Below are 13,960 nucleotides of genomic sequence, written 5' to 3'. Positions count from 1 at the left end.
GTTAAAAGATTATTATTTCCACCACCAAATGTTTGTGGAAACCTTGTCAAAAATAACTTGACAATATATGGAAGAATTTATCTCTAGGCTTTTATTTAACTCCAATGGTTTATATATCTGCCTTTATAACAGTACTACACTGTTTCAATTATTGTAGCTTTATATGGTTTGAAATCAGAAAATATACATCTTCTAGCTTTGTTCTTTTTTGAGATCGTTTTGGATATCTAGAGTCCATATAGTCCATATTCCATAGTAGGATAGATTTTTTTTCTGAAAAATAAATAAATGTTTGATAGTTTCACCTAAAAAAAGAAAGAAAAAAATATTCTCTGGTAAGAAAGAAAGCAAAAAGAAATATTGAAATGTTATCTTTAAGTCATCAAAAGCTTGGTATCAGACAAATGAAACTGTTATGTGAGATTATCATTTTTAATTTTGGATAAATTGCTATAATACTAGATGTCAACCACTAAGCCAAGCATGGGAAGGAGGATGGGGAGGGAATGGGGTGGGGATCAGGTAGGGGCTAACAGGGTGATGTGTGCATATATGTCTACAAAAGTTTTTTTTTTTTTTTATTCCACTATGTTGTATGAATACAGTGCACCAATAAAAAAAAGAAAACAAAAAAAATCAGACATTGGTTTTGTTGTAAATGTTTACAATTAAGTGTAAACAACAAAAAGTCAAGTATACAGAAAAATTAATTCTTTTGAATCAAACACTAAATTTAATAAATGCACATCTCTCTTCAAAGATTTTAGAAAATGTGAGTCCATTTTTAATGTAATGGGATATAGAAGAAACACACTAGAGAAAGTTATTATCTGTTTATTTAGCAAAATAAACTTGAAAATTTTTCTGTTAAAAACGTTAACAATCATATCCAGATGAAATTCCCCATATTCTTTGGTATTAAAATTCAGGATATACAATATTTTGGAAAGTTTAGTCATTGGGTCTACAAGAGTTTTTCACAGAAAGAAAATACAATATTAAGTTATCTGTAATTTCCTTATTTTACTGAAAAGCCAATGAATGCATAAAAACAACTAATTATGCTTTCAGTGAACAACATCAAGGAAATATTAACTTGTAGATGTTTTCTATTGAAAATATATTTTAAGTCTTTAATCTTCTGCCATCACTTTTACTATGCTATCTGAATAGCCATCCAGCTCCTGCAGTAAATTCTGTCACTTTTAAAAGTCTGTATTTCCTGTAATTGTCAGCCTTTTCCACAATATTTGGAAATTGCTAAAGCATTAAATTAACAACAATAAAACCCAGATTCTACCTAAATTTCTTCTCTTAAGAAATATTACTTAGAAACCAGGCATTTTATTTCTTCCAAGAGTAGTAGTATTCTGACTGCTAAATCAATAATACTAACAGTTTCAAAAACAGCAGAAGACAATTGAGCTACTTTATTCCTTTGATAAATCTTTTATCTATTCCTATTCTGATTTCTCCAAGTCCCTTCTTTCTTGTATGAAATTGTCTTCCCTTAAATTGTTAAAATGAATCTGAGAAAATAATTCAATAACAAACTGGGGTAATGATTTTTTTTTTTTGCATAGACTCTTGTGATCATAAAATGATTGAAAAATTATGGCTTCAGTGCTAACACTGTGACTGGGAGCAAGAGGAATACAACCACAATAAAATACAGCTATCAATTAAAAGGACTGCATAAAGGCATCTTTGGCCATGCAGGCTCTGGGCCCTCTGGAAGTAAGTCAGTTGCATTGCCAACATGACAAAGAAAATTGCAATGTTCAGAATCAAGAAGAGTCTGGTGTAAGAAGCAGACAGTGATGGGGCTCTGCCGTGAGGAGCTGTCACCATCCGTGCCTGTCCAAACTGGCCTTGTATCAAGTCCCCATTTTGATGTTTTTCATATGTTACGTCTGCAAACCCTAAAAGGTCTTTCATTTCTTCATCTTCATCTATGGGTAGCTCTTTCTGTGCCAAAATTTGAGCTTTTTGTCGAATCTTTTTCTCGTTGACTTCAATCTGTGCAAAAATATCAGGAACAGCATCTACAAATTTGTAGCGCTTTCCCACCCTTCGGTTTTTCTTTGACTTGCTTTGCTGCTGCTGCTGTTGCTGAGATATGGCAAAAATCCTGTCAATGGCCTCTTCAGTCTGTCTCTTATCTGAAAATCTCAGCAGCCTTTCAGCTGTCTTCCTAAAGCTAGCTGTGTTCCGGACCCGGGACAAAATCTGTTTCTCCAGCAACTGGAACACTGGCTTAAAACGCTGCAGGTTCTGTTCCACAATAGCAGCATAGTCCTTTACCTCCGGGACAGTGGTGCTCTTGATGGCTGAATTCCGGTCAAACAGAATTTTCTGACGATCTGCAATGACCTGTGCAAAAGCAGACTGTCCTGTGGTGTCACCTGTCCACAGGTACGTCGCATAGGCGTGTTCGCTGGTGGCTATGAACACATCCAGTCGCTGAGAGTCCCCATGGATGCTGAAGCTCTGCACATCTAAAGAGGGCCCTATGAAGAGGTAAGCTGCCCTGGTGACGGGACTTCGGAGATGCATCGTGACATTTACGTAGTTTGTCCCATTGTAGGGATATCCCCGAGGGTATGTTACTGAGGCAAAGGTTGCTTTTTCACTGTAGCCAGTATCATCCATCCAGTACATTTTATAGAGTCCATCTCGCTGTCTGATGAAAGCCCCATGGACCCCATCTACCACTGTCTCCTCGAAAGGAACGTCCACATTGTGGAAGAAACTTGCTGCCATCTCCAGGGGGCTCTCCTCTCCCAGGTGGATTTGGTCCACAAGGAGGAGAAGCTGTGGGTGCAGGAGGATCAGATTTCTCTGGATGTTCTTTAGGTTGAGTCGGGGGTTATAAGCTCCCACACCTTCCCCTCGGATGAAAACCACCCCATCTTTCTCCATTGCTGCAACCACTCTGCCCTTAGAGCTGGCAGCCAGGTCATGCTTATATTTAGACCATTTTGATGAGCAATCTTCTGTAACCTGACCCTCCCAGGGAGAAAAGCAGCTCTTTGACACAGCTGGGGAAAACATCAGAACATTGTTGAAGAAGGTGTACTTTGGCCCATAGAGAGCCTCCGTAATGAAAGGCACGCCGTTAGGAGCAAAAGTAAATGAGTTCTGATCAGGATGTTCATGCCCCGCATTAAAATTTCTCCAGCCTTTGATCCAATCTCTGTACTTGTTTCTGTGCACAATGTCATATATTGCACGGCCCCCAAGTTTTCCTGACTTGAAGGAAAGGAAAGATCTATCAATTTCTGCAGGTAGGGCACTTCCGTAAGTTACAACTCCCCAGTCTTCAAAATAATGCAAGGTGGGGGTGCCAAAATCTGGAGGAGGAACCGACTTCAGGCTGGCGTCATACCTGAAAGAAAGAATCTTTTATAAGTTAAATCTTTGGAGGTGAAAATGATTGACCAGATCTGTGATACCACACAAATGCTAACTAGGTTTCTGGCAGCGCAGCCTGTTTTAGGGACATTTTTTAAAACATTCACAGATAATCAGCATAGACAAGGGAAAATGTTGATGAGAGGAAAGGAGTTTACCTATAAAACTTAAGATCCTTGGGTTTGAGACTGAAACCATTTCAACTGCTAATTTCTATCCATATCTTCACTTAACAAGTTCAGAGCCACAAAAACAACTGGGGCTCACAGATTTAAGCACATCACTCAAATTCTTAGAAACATAATGTTAGAATCTGGTCTCTTTAACAAGCCTTGAGTTATAATGAAGTTGTAATGTAACTTGAGTTGTAATGCAACTGGTTCTATAGGAACTGATAGGAACTGACATTACTGAATGTATGCTTTGAAACCTTCCTTCAGATTCTTTTTTATTTTTAAGAAAGCTAATATTAGGTAGAACTAATATTACGTAGAACTTCATATGTGAGATAAAATTTATTTCCAAAACCACATCTAAGAAGGTAAGTGAGTAAAATTCCAGGAAGCTGCCTTATATTGGAAAGTTTTAAATTGTGGTTATTGCTACCTGGCCTAGATCTGAAGGTTCGGCTTTAATTTGTAGATAACACTTATTTTTGTTTATGATAAATGTTTATTAGAGTCATACAACAATTAACATTAAACTTTCACAATTATTAAAACAAAGGTCTTTAAGTCAGAAAATCTCTAAAGATATATTTTATTTTGGATGGCTTGGGTGACTCTCCTTGATAGTCATGACTTGCTGCTGCTCAAGGGAAGAGAAGTAGACTCATTATTAGCTCTTCTATATTTCGGCTTTGTGCATCAATCACCCATGGCAGAGGTAATCTTATTGGTATTTGATTTTAGCCATTTCATCTCTTGTTCTAGAGTTTCAGTTCTGGCACATCAGAAACCACACTTCAATCAAGGTAGAGTAAAATGATGACTTAATTACTGTGTTTTAACAGATGCAGACACAGCTGAACTGGCCAACCTCCTCTCATTTTCTGGTTGATTGGCATATTCTTACAACAACAGTTTCTTAACTAAGCTTAGACTTAACATTAATCTGACTCCTATAGTAAGCTTTAGAGTACTTTCTTGGTTGCTCATGTATAGGTAAGTGAATACACTATTAAGTAATTACTTCATACCCCCAAAAGCCAGAGAATGGCTACATATTAATATGTTAAGTTTATCCATGAGAATAGTGTTAAGATGCTATCTAAACTATACACCGATACTACTTTAATTTTTCTTCTTAATTGTTTGAACTTTGAAAAGAAAATGAGAAGCAAATTATAGAAAACTTATTTGGGAGTTGAATACAAGTTTTAATAAGAGACATCAGGGATTAATGATTAGTGGGTTCCCTGTAATTTTGACTTAACTTATTTGATGCCAATAATACTTGGCAAATTTTTAAAAAGGAAACTCAAGTTTCTCTTTTTGAGCTTAAAAGATTAGGCAAAAAAATTACACGGTCCTTTTATTATCAAAGTGAAACTGTCAAATATTGTCAAGCATATTTTAAAAGAGTCTTGAAAGCTTAGGAACAGCTTTGCTACTAGATTATAATGCTCCATTTACCAAAACAAAACAATATTTTACTTTTTTAGTGTGATTATCAGAATAATGTAGTCTAAATTTTGTGGGTTTCTCATTTTATTATTTCAAAAATGATATTGAATCAAATCATACTTATCTATGAAACAGTACAAGCCTAGGACATGTCCAATACAAGAGAACCAAGAAGAATTACACATAGATTTTCTATCTAAAATGTATATAGATGTTTCTAGTAGAGTTTCAAACATTGTGATAGGAGTTAAATTAAAACTGCACATACTTGGGTCACATGGATAAAGGATCTTAAAATGGCTTTAGATTAGTTTTCTTTTTTAATATTATTATTATTATTATTATTATTATTATTATTATTATTATTATTTTGGTGGTACTGGGGTTCCTGGAAGCCCTTCTACCTCTGGGCTACACTCCCAGACCTATTTTATACTTTTGTATTTTTGGAAACAGGGTCTCTTAAGCCAGCACGGCTGGCTTCAAACCTGCGTGATCCTCCTGTCTCTGCCTCCCAAGCGTGGGAATTACAAGCGTGCGCCACCACGCCCGGCTTTAGTTTTCTTTTTTAAATGCAAACAATTAGTGCACAGCATAAGTAGTACCCTGGGAAACATTTCTCTTTAAAGCCAACCCATCATGTCATACCAGAGAAATTCTGTGTGCAGAGTACACCAGCGCTGTCCTTTGGATGGTGTTCCCGGACCTTCCACCACACGGTTCCTTCTGATTTGGTCAGCAAGCCAGTTTCCACTGCCATTACGCATAACAAATTTATCCAGGAACACTAATTGGCTTTCTGGGCCATAAAACCAGTTGTAATTTGAGTCTGCAATAGCCACAGTTCTCTGAAACCCTGGGGAAGGAAGGTGGAAAGAACTGAGATTAGTTTAAAACTGTGTATTCCTATACAAGTCTAATCAATGATTTTCAAACCTAGTTGCAAATTAGAACCAATGGTGTATCTTGGATCAGAAGGAACAAAACCATGGTGTCTGTTTTATCCCACATCAACAAACCATAACCTCCCTGAAAATCTCCTACAGATCTTGTGTACAGCTTGTATTTGATAAATGACAACTTGTCATTGATAATAAATGTGCCACAACTATTAATGTGTATATCTATTTCCCTCCTTGCTCATCTTTCAACGTCCATGCTGTGTACAATTATACCTGCATATATGTATAGATACCCTCTTGTACCTGTTGAGTTCCTGAACCTGGAATGAGCACTAGCTCTCTCTCAACTAACCTGCATTCTAGGCCAAGGTAGTAACACACCACTTAAATTTGGCTTCCAATCAAGTAGAAGTTATTCTGTATATAAAGTTCAGGAGAAAATCTTAATTCCCAGAAAAGATTCTGACAGTATACAGTGCTGGAAATTAAAGAGAAAAATAGAAGGATCATAAAGCTGGGTAACATTATTGGAGTAAGAGAGAAAAAAAGCAAAAAACAAAATACTCCAGATAATCTTGAAAAAGAAGAGTGGAAAAAAAAAAAACAATGCTGGGCTAGACAGGAATAAACATTACCAAATTATAAATTATACAAAGAGAGAATGCAGTTGAGAATTTAAAAAAGAAACATCTAAAATGCTACCGTGGTTTTATTTACATAATTATCTTGTTTTCTAATAGTTTAGTAAATGTTCTTCGAATTAAATTTTATTAGAAAAGATGCAATTCAGAAACTCATATTTCAAATCCGAGTTTCTTGAAAGCAAAGGATGTTTTCTCTTTAAACCCCATGCCTAATACAATACCTGGCATATGGGTGTTCAATAAATGTTTCTTTAATTAATAAACACAAACATATTAATGCTCCTTTAGGAGTGCTTCTGTTATCTTTTCTAGCTTAGCAAGTAGGCACAAACACCTCTCACAGTAGACCCAAGCCTCCATGTGGCCGGCTGTTAGATCTCAGCTCAAATTACAAAGCGCTGGAGCCTACTAAATAAAGGTCCCTTGCTTTGGATGGTCTTTATCAGGATGAACTGCAAAATGAGCCTCTCCTGTTTGTCTAAAAGTAAGCAATAAAACAATACAGTTCTGAATGTCTAAATGTCTAAATGTCTTAATGTCTAAGTCTAAACTAAATCTTTGAATGGTTATTTTACTCTATAATATGTTTTGGATAACTAATCCCATTAAAAAAATTCTATCTAATCCATATATGTATGACCAGAGGAAAAAAAATTATTCAACTGAAATCTTTGTAGGTCTAGAATCGCCAAATAGAATTTTTACGTATTTCCTGATAAATTTTATTTAAAATTTTTTCCTGATATATTCTCATCTTTTAAATTTTGAAATAAGAGTTACAAAAACTGTTCTAGAAATGAATAAATCATTAAATCATGTACATACATTTTACAGTCAGTTTTCTTAAAAGGCTAAACTACACAACAGTACAAAATTACAAATTTGATAGTATTTTTTGTTTTTCTATAGTCTAAACTAATTCAATAAATTAAAGAAAATACCAATGCTTCAACTCTAGGCATAATCTTTTATTTTAATTATGCCTGTATAGTTTGGAAGAAAAATTAAAAGCTATAGTATGATCAGGAATCACAGAAAAGGAAAAGTAACATATAATCATTAATGGTTACATTTTAGATCCATAAAAATAAGATTACAAATGTATGCATATGTACATACAAAATAAAAGTGGGGGGATAGAATTATAGTTGATCCATTATGGTATTAGAATCCATGGTGTATCTTGGATCAGTACAAACAAAACAAAACGAAGAGGTTAAATAATATCTAAAATAATCACAATAATCATTTTAAATAATACCTAAAACATACACCCTCATATTAGTTCATAAATTTTTTTTGCAGTACTGGGGATGGAACCCAGGGGCATTCTACCTCCAACCTCCATCCCTATCCCTATTTTTTATTCTTCATTTTGAAACAGGGTCTCACTGAGTGCAAAGGGCCTCACTAAGTAGCTGAGGCTGGCCACGAACTGCAATCCTATCCCAGCTTCCCAAATGCTGGGATTACAAGTGTGTGCCACCACACCAGCTCTAAAGTTTTTTTTAATTAAATTTTATTTAGTTTTTGAACAAATTTTAGTGTGATAAGCCTATACACTTCATTTCTTTTCCTAGTCTAGCTCCTTTTCTTCTTCAAAAAAATTATAGTGTAATGTTTTCCCACTTCCAAATCCTCACTATACCTGGCAAGATGGTTCTGTACATAAATGCAAAGTGTTGTTTCAGCCATGGATGGCCAAAGTGGTTGATGTCAAAGTGCCTCTGAACAAGAAACATATACTGGAAGAGTGATCTAGTAGTGTAGCTGCCATATGCAACTCCTTCATAGAGGGAGCCATCTGTCACCTCTCGAAGCAAGACTAGAGATTTCTCCATGATAGTCAGAACTTGTTTGGTCCATAAATAGGCTTCCTGAAGGTACCCTGAGGACGAAAAGACATGAAAAATAATGACCAAAGATTGCAACAAAGCATAAAAAATGTTACCAAATAAAACTTGAGTTATCTGAGCAATTTATATTACAAACTACATTTTATATAACTCACTTGACAATATTACAAATAATATCCTGTAATTCAGGTTTGGAGTCATGCCATTACATAAGTTAAAAAGTTCTTGAATGCATGTCATTTATTAATTGAATAAAGATATTGAATAAAGATAAATCCTGTATCAAGGCACTTTCCACAGCAGGGCATAGTGGCACATGCTTATAATCCCAATACTGGTGAGGCTGAGAGAGAAACATCTAAGTTTGTGGCCAGTCTCAGCTATTTAGTGAGGGCCTCTGCAACTTAGTGAGATCCTGCTTCAAAATAAAGAATAAAAAATCAGCTGGGGTTGTAGCTTGGGGGTAGAATGCCCCTGTGTTCAATTCCCAGCAAAACACACACACACACACACACACACACACACACACACACACACACACATACACACACACACACACTTCCAATCCCAAGTAAACTAAAACTCTATAAGATCACAAATTACTTGTTAACTTTGTAAACAAGATTTGTTAATTGAGACATCAATTTTCCTAAATACTACTTGATAATATTTTTGAAGCTTAATTTGCAAAATTTGCAGTATTTTTAGTATTTATTGAGCTGAACAGTCTTTAATTTGCATTGTCATTAAGACAACCTCTCATCCTTTATGTGCTTTTAGATTCCAGAGGATCTGAAAAGGCAGGCCAGGAGCTCTGAGAAACCACTTGACTAGAAATCTAACAGTAGAAAAAAATTAGCTGGGTATCCTGATTCTGCCAAAAGTGAGCTAGTGACTTTGTTCAAGTATTTCTCCAACCTGTCACATTTTTCATCCTCCCCATTAAAAATTCAAAGTCTAAAAAAATTTATAAAATCTCTTGGACTATGGAATGCTAGCATTCTAGAATTCTGACATCTGGGTAACACAGTAGCAACTTTTCACATTTCGGTAATGTTCATAACTTACACAGCAGTGTACAGGATCCTCCTTAATCCTTTTAACAACTCAGTTATGCCTCGTTACCTCCAAACTACAGAAAGCTTGACTTGTTCCAGACCTCTAGCACAGACTCAAAGTGAACAGAACTCTGATCTGAACCTAGGACCTGAGATAAAGGTTTGGCTTATTCTATTTGCTTGTTTTTGAAACACACAGTGCCCAGGGATAAAACGAAGTGCACAGCCTTCTAATATGGGTGGAGCCTTACTGCTTTACTCACAGTCACATGTGTCATTCCCAGAGCTGACCGCTACTTGTCACATGAAATGTACCAGGTGTCAGGATTCCTGAGGCCCAGCTATCATCAGATCTGGGCCTAAACCCAGGTCTCAGGCTAAGACCTGTCCTCCAATTCATGGGACCCATGCTGATCTGATGGTGACTTTTACTTGTAGTCTGTACCTGCTCCACACTGGACACACCAGTCTTCCTGACAGTTTTCCACTTCCATTCTGTTATTTGGGCTTTAAATTGCCATCACCACCTTCTTTTTCCTCTCAATGCTTTCTGTCTCCAACCATATGTCAACATGACTGATACCTAATGTCAGGCCAGGGTTCTCTGGATAGCATTATCTAAATTTCCTTGTGTTTTTTTTTTAAACTAGGGACTATGAGGAATACCAGAGGGACTCCAGATAATGGAGGGGACACATCAGGGAAGCTGAAATGGAAGGGTAGGAGACGAAGAAGGTGAGGTTGATTAATGGAATAGCTATATCCTAATATATGTAAAAGTATGAATGTAGCATGATTAACCTGGACACTCATTGCTGAGATGGGGAAGGGGAAGTGGGGGAAAAGAGGGCACCAAGCACAGTCTGCATGTATGCCATTTTCAATATGATCCACATAAAAATAAAAAATAAATTAAAACAATAATAAAAATAACCCTTTTCTGACAGGTTCTACTAAAATAGTTTGTAAATTACAAACCTCTGTCAATCTAAGGTACTGATGTTATCAATTAAAGTTTTTCCTCTAAGACCTAATTAAAAGTGATGGTTGTTTGGTGTGCCAAGGAAGAAAGCTAGACTTGGTTAAAATGTGTCATTCGATAATGTTGTATAAAACTATTCTTGTGGGGAAAATAATTAAGAATTAAATTCTTTTAGGTTTCCAAGCTCTGGTTATGTATTTAATATTTAAATAATTCTTTGATCTTTGAGTTGTTTTTCTCAAATATGATCTTAGTTATTTATAGATTTTTAAAGAACTTAAGTTAGTTAAGAAAACAAAGAAAATGCCACATTGGCAATTGTGCAATGTTTCAATGCAAAGTAGTTATCTAACCTACAAAAGTTGTTTTCTTTTTTTTTTTTTTTTTGGTGTTACTGGGGTGATGGAACTCAGGGCCTTCTACCTCTTCTACCTCCAGGCTACACACACAGACCTATTTTATATTTTTTATTTGGAAACAGGGTTTCTTAAGCCAGCGGAGGCTGGTGTCAAACCTGAGCAATCCTCCTGTCTCAGCCTCCCAAGCGCGGAGATTACAAGCGTGCACCACCATACCCAGCAAGTTGTTTCCAATTTTGACTTTAATGACCTAGTTTGATTGTTTTAAGACTTTAATGAAAAGGTCATTTTATGATTTACATCTGTGTGCTAGGAATATTTATTAAAAAAAAAAAAAACACCCTGCTTAGCTTTTAAACCTCAGTTTAGTCCAGTCTAGCTATTTTCTCTGTCAAAATTCTCTGGAAAAATGAGTGTTTGTCACTAACCCTGTGCTATTATAATATGACTTGGAACAATTATGAATCATAATTAACTAACATACAGGCTAAAATAACTAGCATAAATTAAGAGATGTCCCTTAATTGATGAAGAGATGCCCTGAGTATTACTTCATCTCACGGGCTTAGAGTCCAAGTATAAACATGTATCTAAGAATAGCTATAAAAAATGTTTTTCTCACTACGTGGAAACCATGACTGTCAGGTCAGGCATCACCCTGGCCATGATGTCATCACACACCTTGATTCATCAGAACTAGGCTTCCTGTGAGCAAAGCCATGCAGTTGGTGGGCTGATGATTGTGCAGGTATTGAAATCCCCATCCTCTCCTGTACGATGTTTCATACATGTATCCTGAGGCATTGGCAATTACTTCCAGAAACTTCTCCTGTTGCGTCTTGCTCAGGTAGTTGTACAAGAAGTCATAAGCAGTGGCAAAACCAACCAGTGAATGTGCAAGTGGGACTTCATCCCAAGGAGCATCTTTCACCAACCTGTAAAGGAAGATAAAACATGTAAATGAATGTCAGGCTCACAGCTTCCATTGCTCTTCTTAGATGTCTATTTCTGAGAATTACAGGGCACAGCAAAGACATAATCCAAGAAAATTTATGACACACAATTGACTTCCCTCCCAATAAGACTCAAGCATTAACAAAGTTTGTCTCCTGAAAATTAAAGTTAACCTTTCTCTTTCCCAGCCTTCTGATTTCTCATTCTTGATGAAAGGTAGGACATATTCAAAGAGATCTAAAGTATAGAGCATACTTCTGGGAAGATGATGATGGAGGAAAGCGGCACTTACAAGTCCCGTTAACAATCGAACTCTATTACCACAAAACCAGCGCCTTTCAGAGCCAGAAAACACCACCAGCAAAGAAATAAAAATGGTAAATACAAGAAACAGAGAAAAAGGGCTGGAAAAACAAGACACCAGAAAAAAACCAGCCCAAAGTGCCGCGCCCGCCGCGGCGCAGAGCTGCCAGAGCAGCCAAGCGGAGCGGCCAGAGCAGCGGGAGCAGCCAGAGCCAAACGGCCGGAGTGGCCAGACCCGCAGTGCAGAGCAGCCGGAGCCGCGGTGCAGAGCGGCCAGAGCGGCGTGGCCTACATCTCCCCTAGCAGCACCAGGCTCCATAGAGGAGGGAGACTCAAAACAGAGCTTAAATCCAGAGAGGAGGTACTCTGGCCTCGCGGCCTAGGATGCAAAAGCAGCGTCTTACTGCTGGCGGAAGCGGCGAGTTCACCAGACGGCCGTAGACCAATCCACTCAACCAGCCACCAGGCGCCTGAGAGGAGGGGTGGACAGTGAGCCGAGGTGAGCTGCTGCTGAACAGCTGGACAGCAGTCAGTAGTTTCTCCGGTGCAAGAAGCGTCTAAAGCTCCCAAGGGCCGGGATCAGCACACCCTGCAGGGACTCAGAGCTCAAAACCAGAGAAGAACTACACCAACCTCACAGCTGAGGACACGAGAGCAGCGTCTTACTGCCAGCAGCAACTGCGGGATCACTGGATGGCTGAAAACCAATGGACTCAACCAGCCACCAGCCTTCAGAGAGGAGGGGTGGACAGCGAGCCGAGGTGAGCAGGTGCTAAACAGCGGGCGGCAGTCAGCAGTTTTGTTGGCACAGGGAACATCTAAAGCTCCCAAGGGCCGGGCACAGCACACCTGGCAGGGACTCAGAGCGGAGCTCAAAACCAGAGAAGAAATATGCCGCATCACGGCCGAGGGCGTGGCAGTGGTGCCATATTGCCAGTGGCGGCAGCAGCGAATCCACTACAGCTCCATCAGCACACTCAACAACCGTGAGTCAAATTGCAGCCCCTAGGGGAGAAATCCCAGTACTGTACTCCCAGGGACTTGTGCAGATAGTCTCCCTGGGTCGGAGATTTTAGCAGTGCAGCCCAGTGGGGGAGTGGCAGTGGCAGAGATATCATACCATAGTCACAACTCCCCGCTGGAGAATGCCCAACTTGGCACCCCCCACGGTCTGGGCAGCCTCGATTGACTCCCTGGGTCAGAGAATTTGTGATACAACCCAGTAAAGGAGTAGTGGTGACTGAGATATCACAGACTCGAGATTCAGAGCATCTTAAGTGAAGTCATAGTGACTCAGGGAAGAACCCAGAGAAGGCACAAACTTCCAAAATCATGGGAAAAAGGAATAACACTGGAGCAGTGAATGCCCACAACCCCACAACATCAGAATCTGATAACACAGAAATCCAAAGATCTCTAGAAGATCAAATTAGGAAAATAACTTTAGAAATAGTAGAGGACTTTCGAAAAGAATTTAGAGAGAGTCAAAAAGAGATAAAGGATGCAATTAATGAAGTAAAGGCCTCAATTCAAAGTATAAACAACAGATTAGACCACATGGAGAATAGAATCTCGCTTCTTGAAGATAATCATTCCAAAAATGAACGCATAGTTTCTAATTTAGAAAAAAAAAAAAAAAACCAACACCAGGAATCTGACATTGAAGAAATATGGGCCCATTTCAAGAGAGCTAACCTAAGAATAATTGGAATAGAGGAGGGAAAAGAAGGTGAAACCAAAGGGATCAACAATCGCTTCAAGGAAGTATTAGCAGAAAATTTTCCAAACATAGAGCAAGAGGTCGACACACAGGTCCAGGAAACTTATAGAACTCCCTTTAGACAGGATCAGAGAAGAGGATCC

The 13,960-nt window shown here is 38.1% G+C and overlaps 1 protein-coding gene across 2 annotated transcripts in view; it reads right to left on the bottom strand.

Moving 5' to 3' along the window:
* Nucleotides 1-1,626: 1,626 nt before the first annotated feature.
* DSE (dermatan sulfate epimerase) overlaps nt 1,627-13,960 on the bottom strand; it is a gene marked incomplete at both ends in the record, with an annotated part of 43,746 nt that continues 31,412 nt past the window's right edge. Inside the window, 4 exons of one of the 2 annotated variants that reach the window (XM_080700694.1) lie at nt 1,627-3,388; nt 5,688-5,895; nt 8,234-8,473; nt 11,522-11,775. In XM_080700694.1, coding sequence (XP_080556820.1) covers nt 1,627-3,388; nt 5,688-5,895; nt 8,234-8,473; nt 11,522-11,775 — 2,464 coding nt within the window. Of the gene's footprint in view, nt 3,389-5,687; nt 5,896-8,233; nt 8,474-11,521; nt 11,776-13,960 lie in introns of those variants that run through there. The other variant, XM_080700695.1, reaches the window with a different exon arrangement.

This window comes from Muscardinus avellanarius (genome assembly GCF_963383645.1).
Source record: "Muscardinus avellanarius genome assembly, chromosome: 8".
Taxonomy (NCBI): domain Eukaryota; kingdom Metazoa; phylum Chordata; class Mammalia; order Rodentia; family Gliridae; genus Muscardinus; species Muscardinus avellanarius.
Note: the sequence above shows the minus strand (reverse complement) of the source record. Positions and strands in the feature narration are given on the sequence as shown.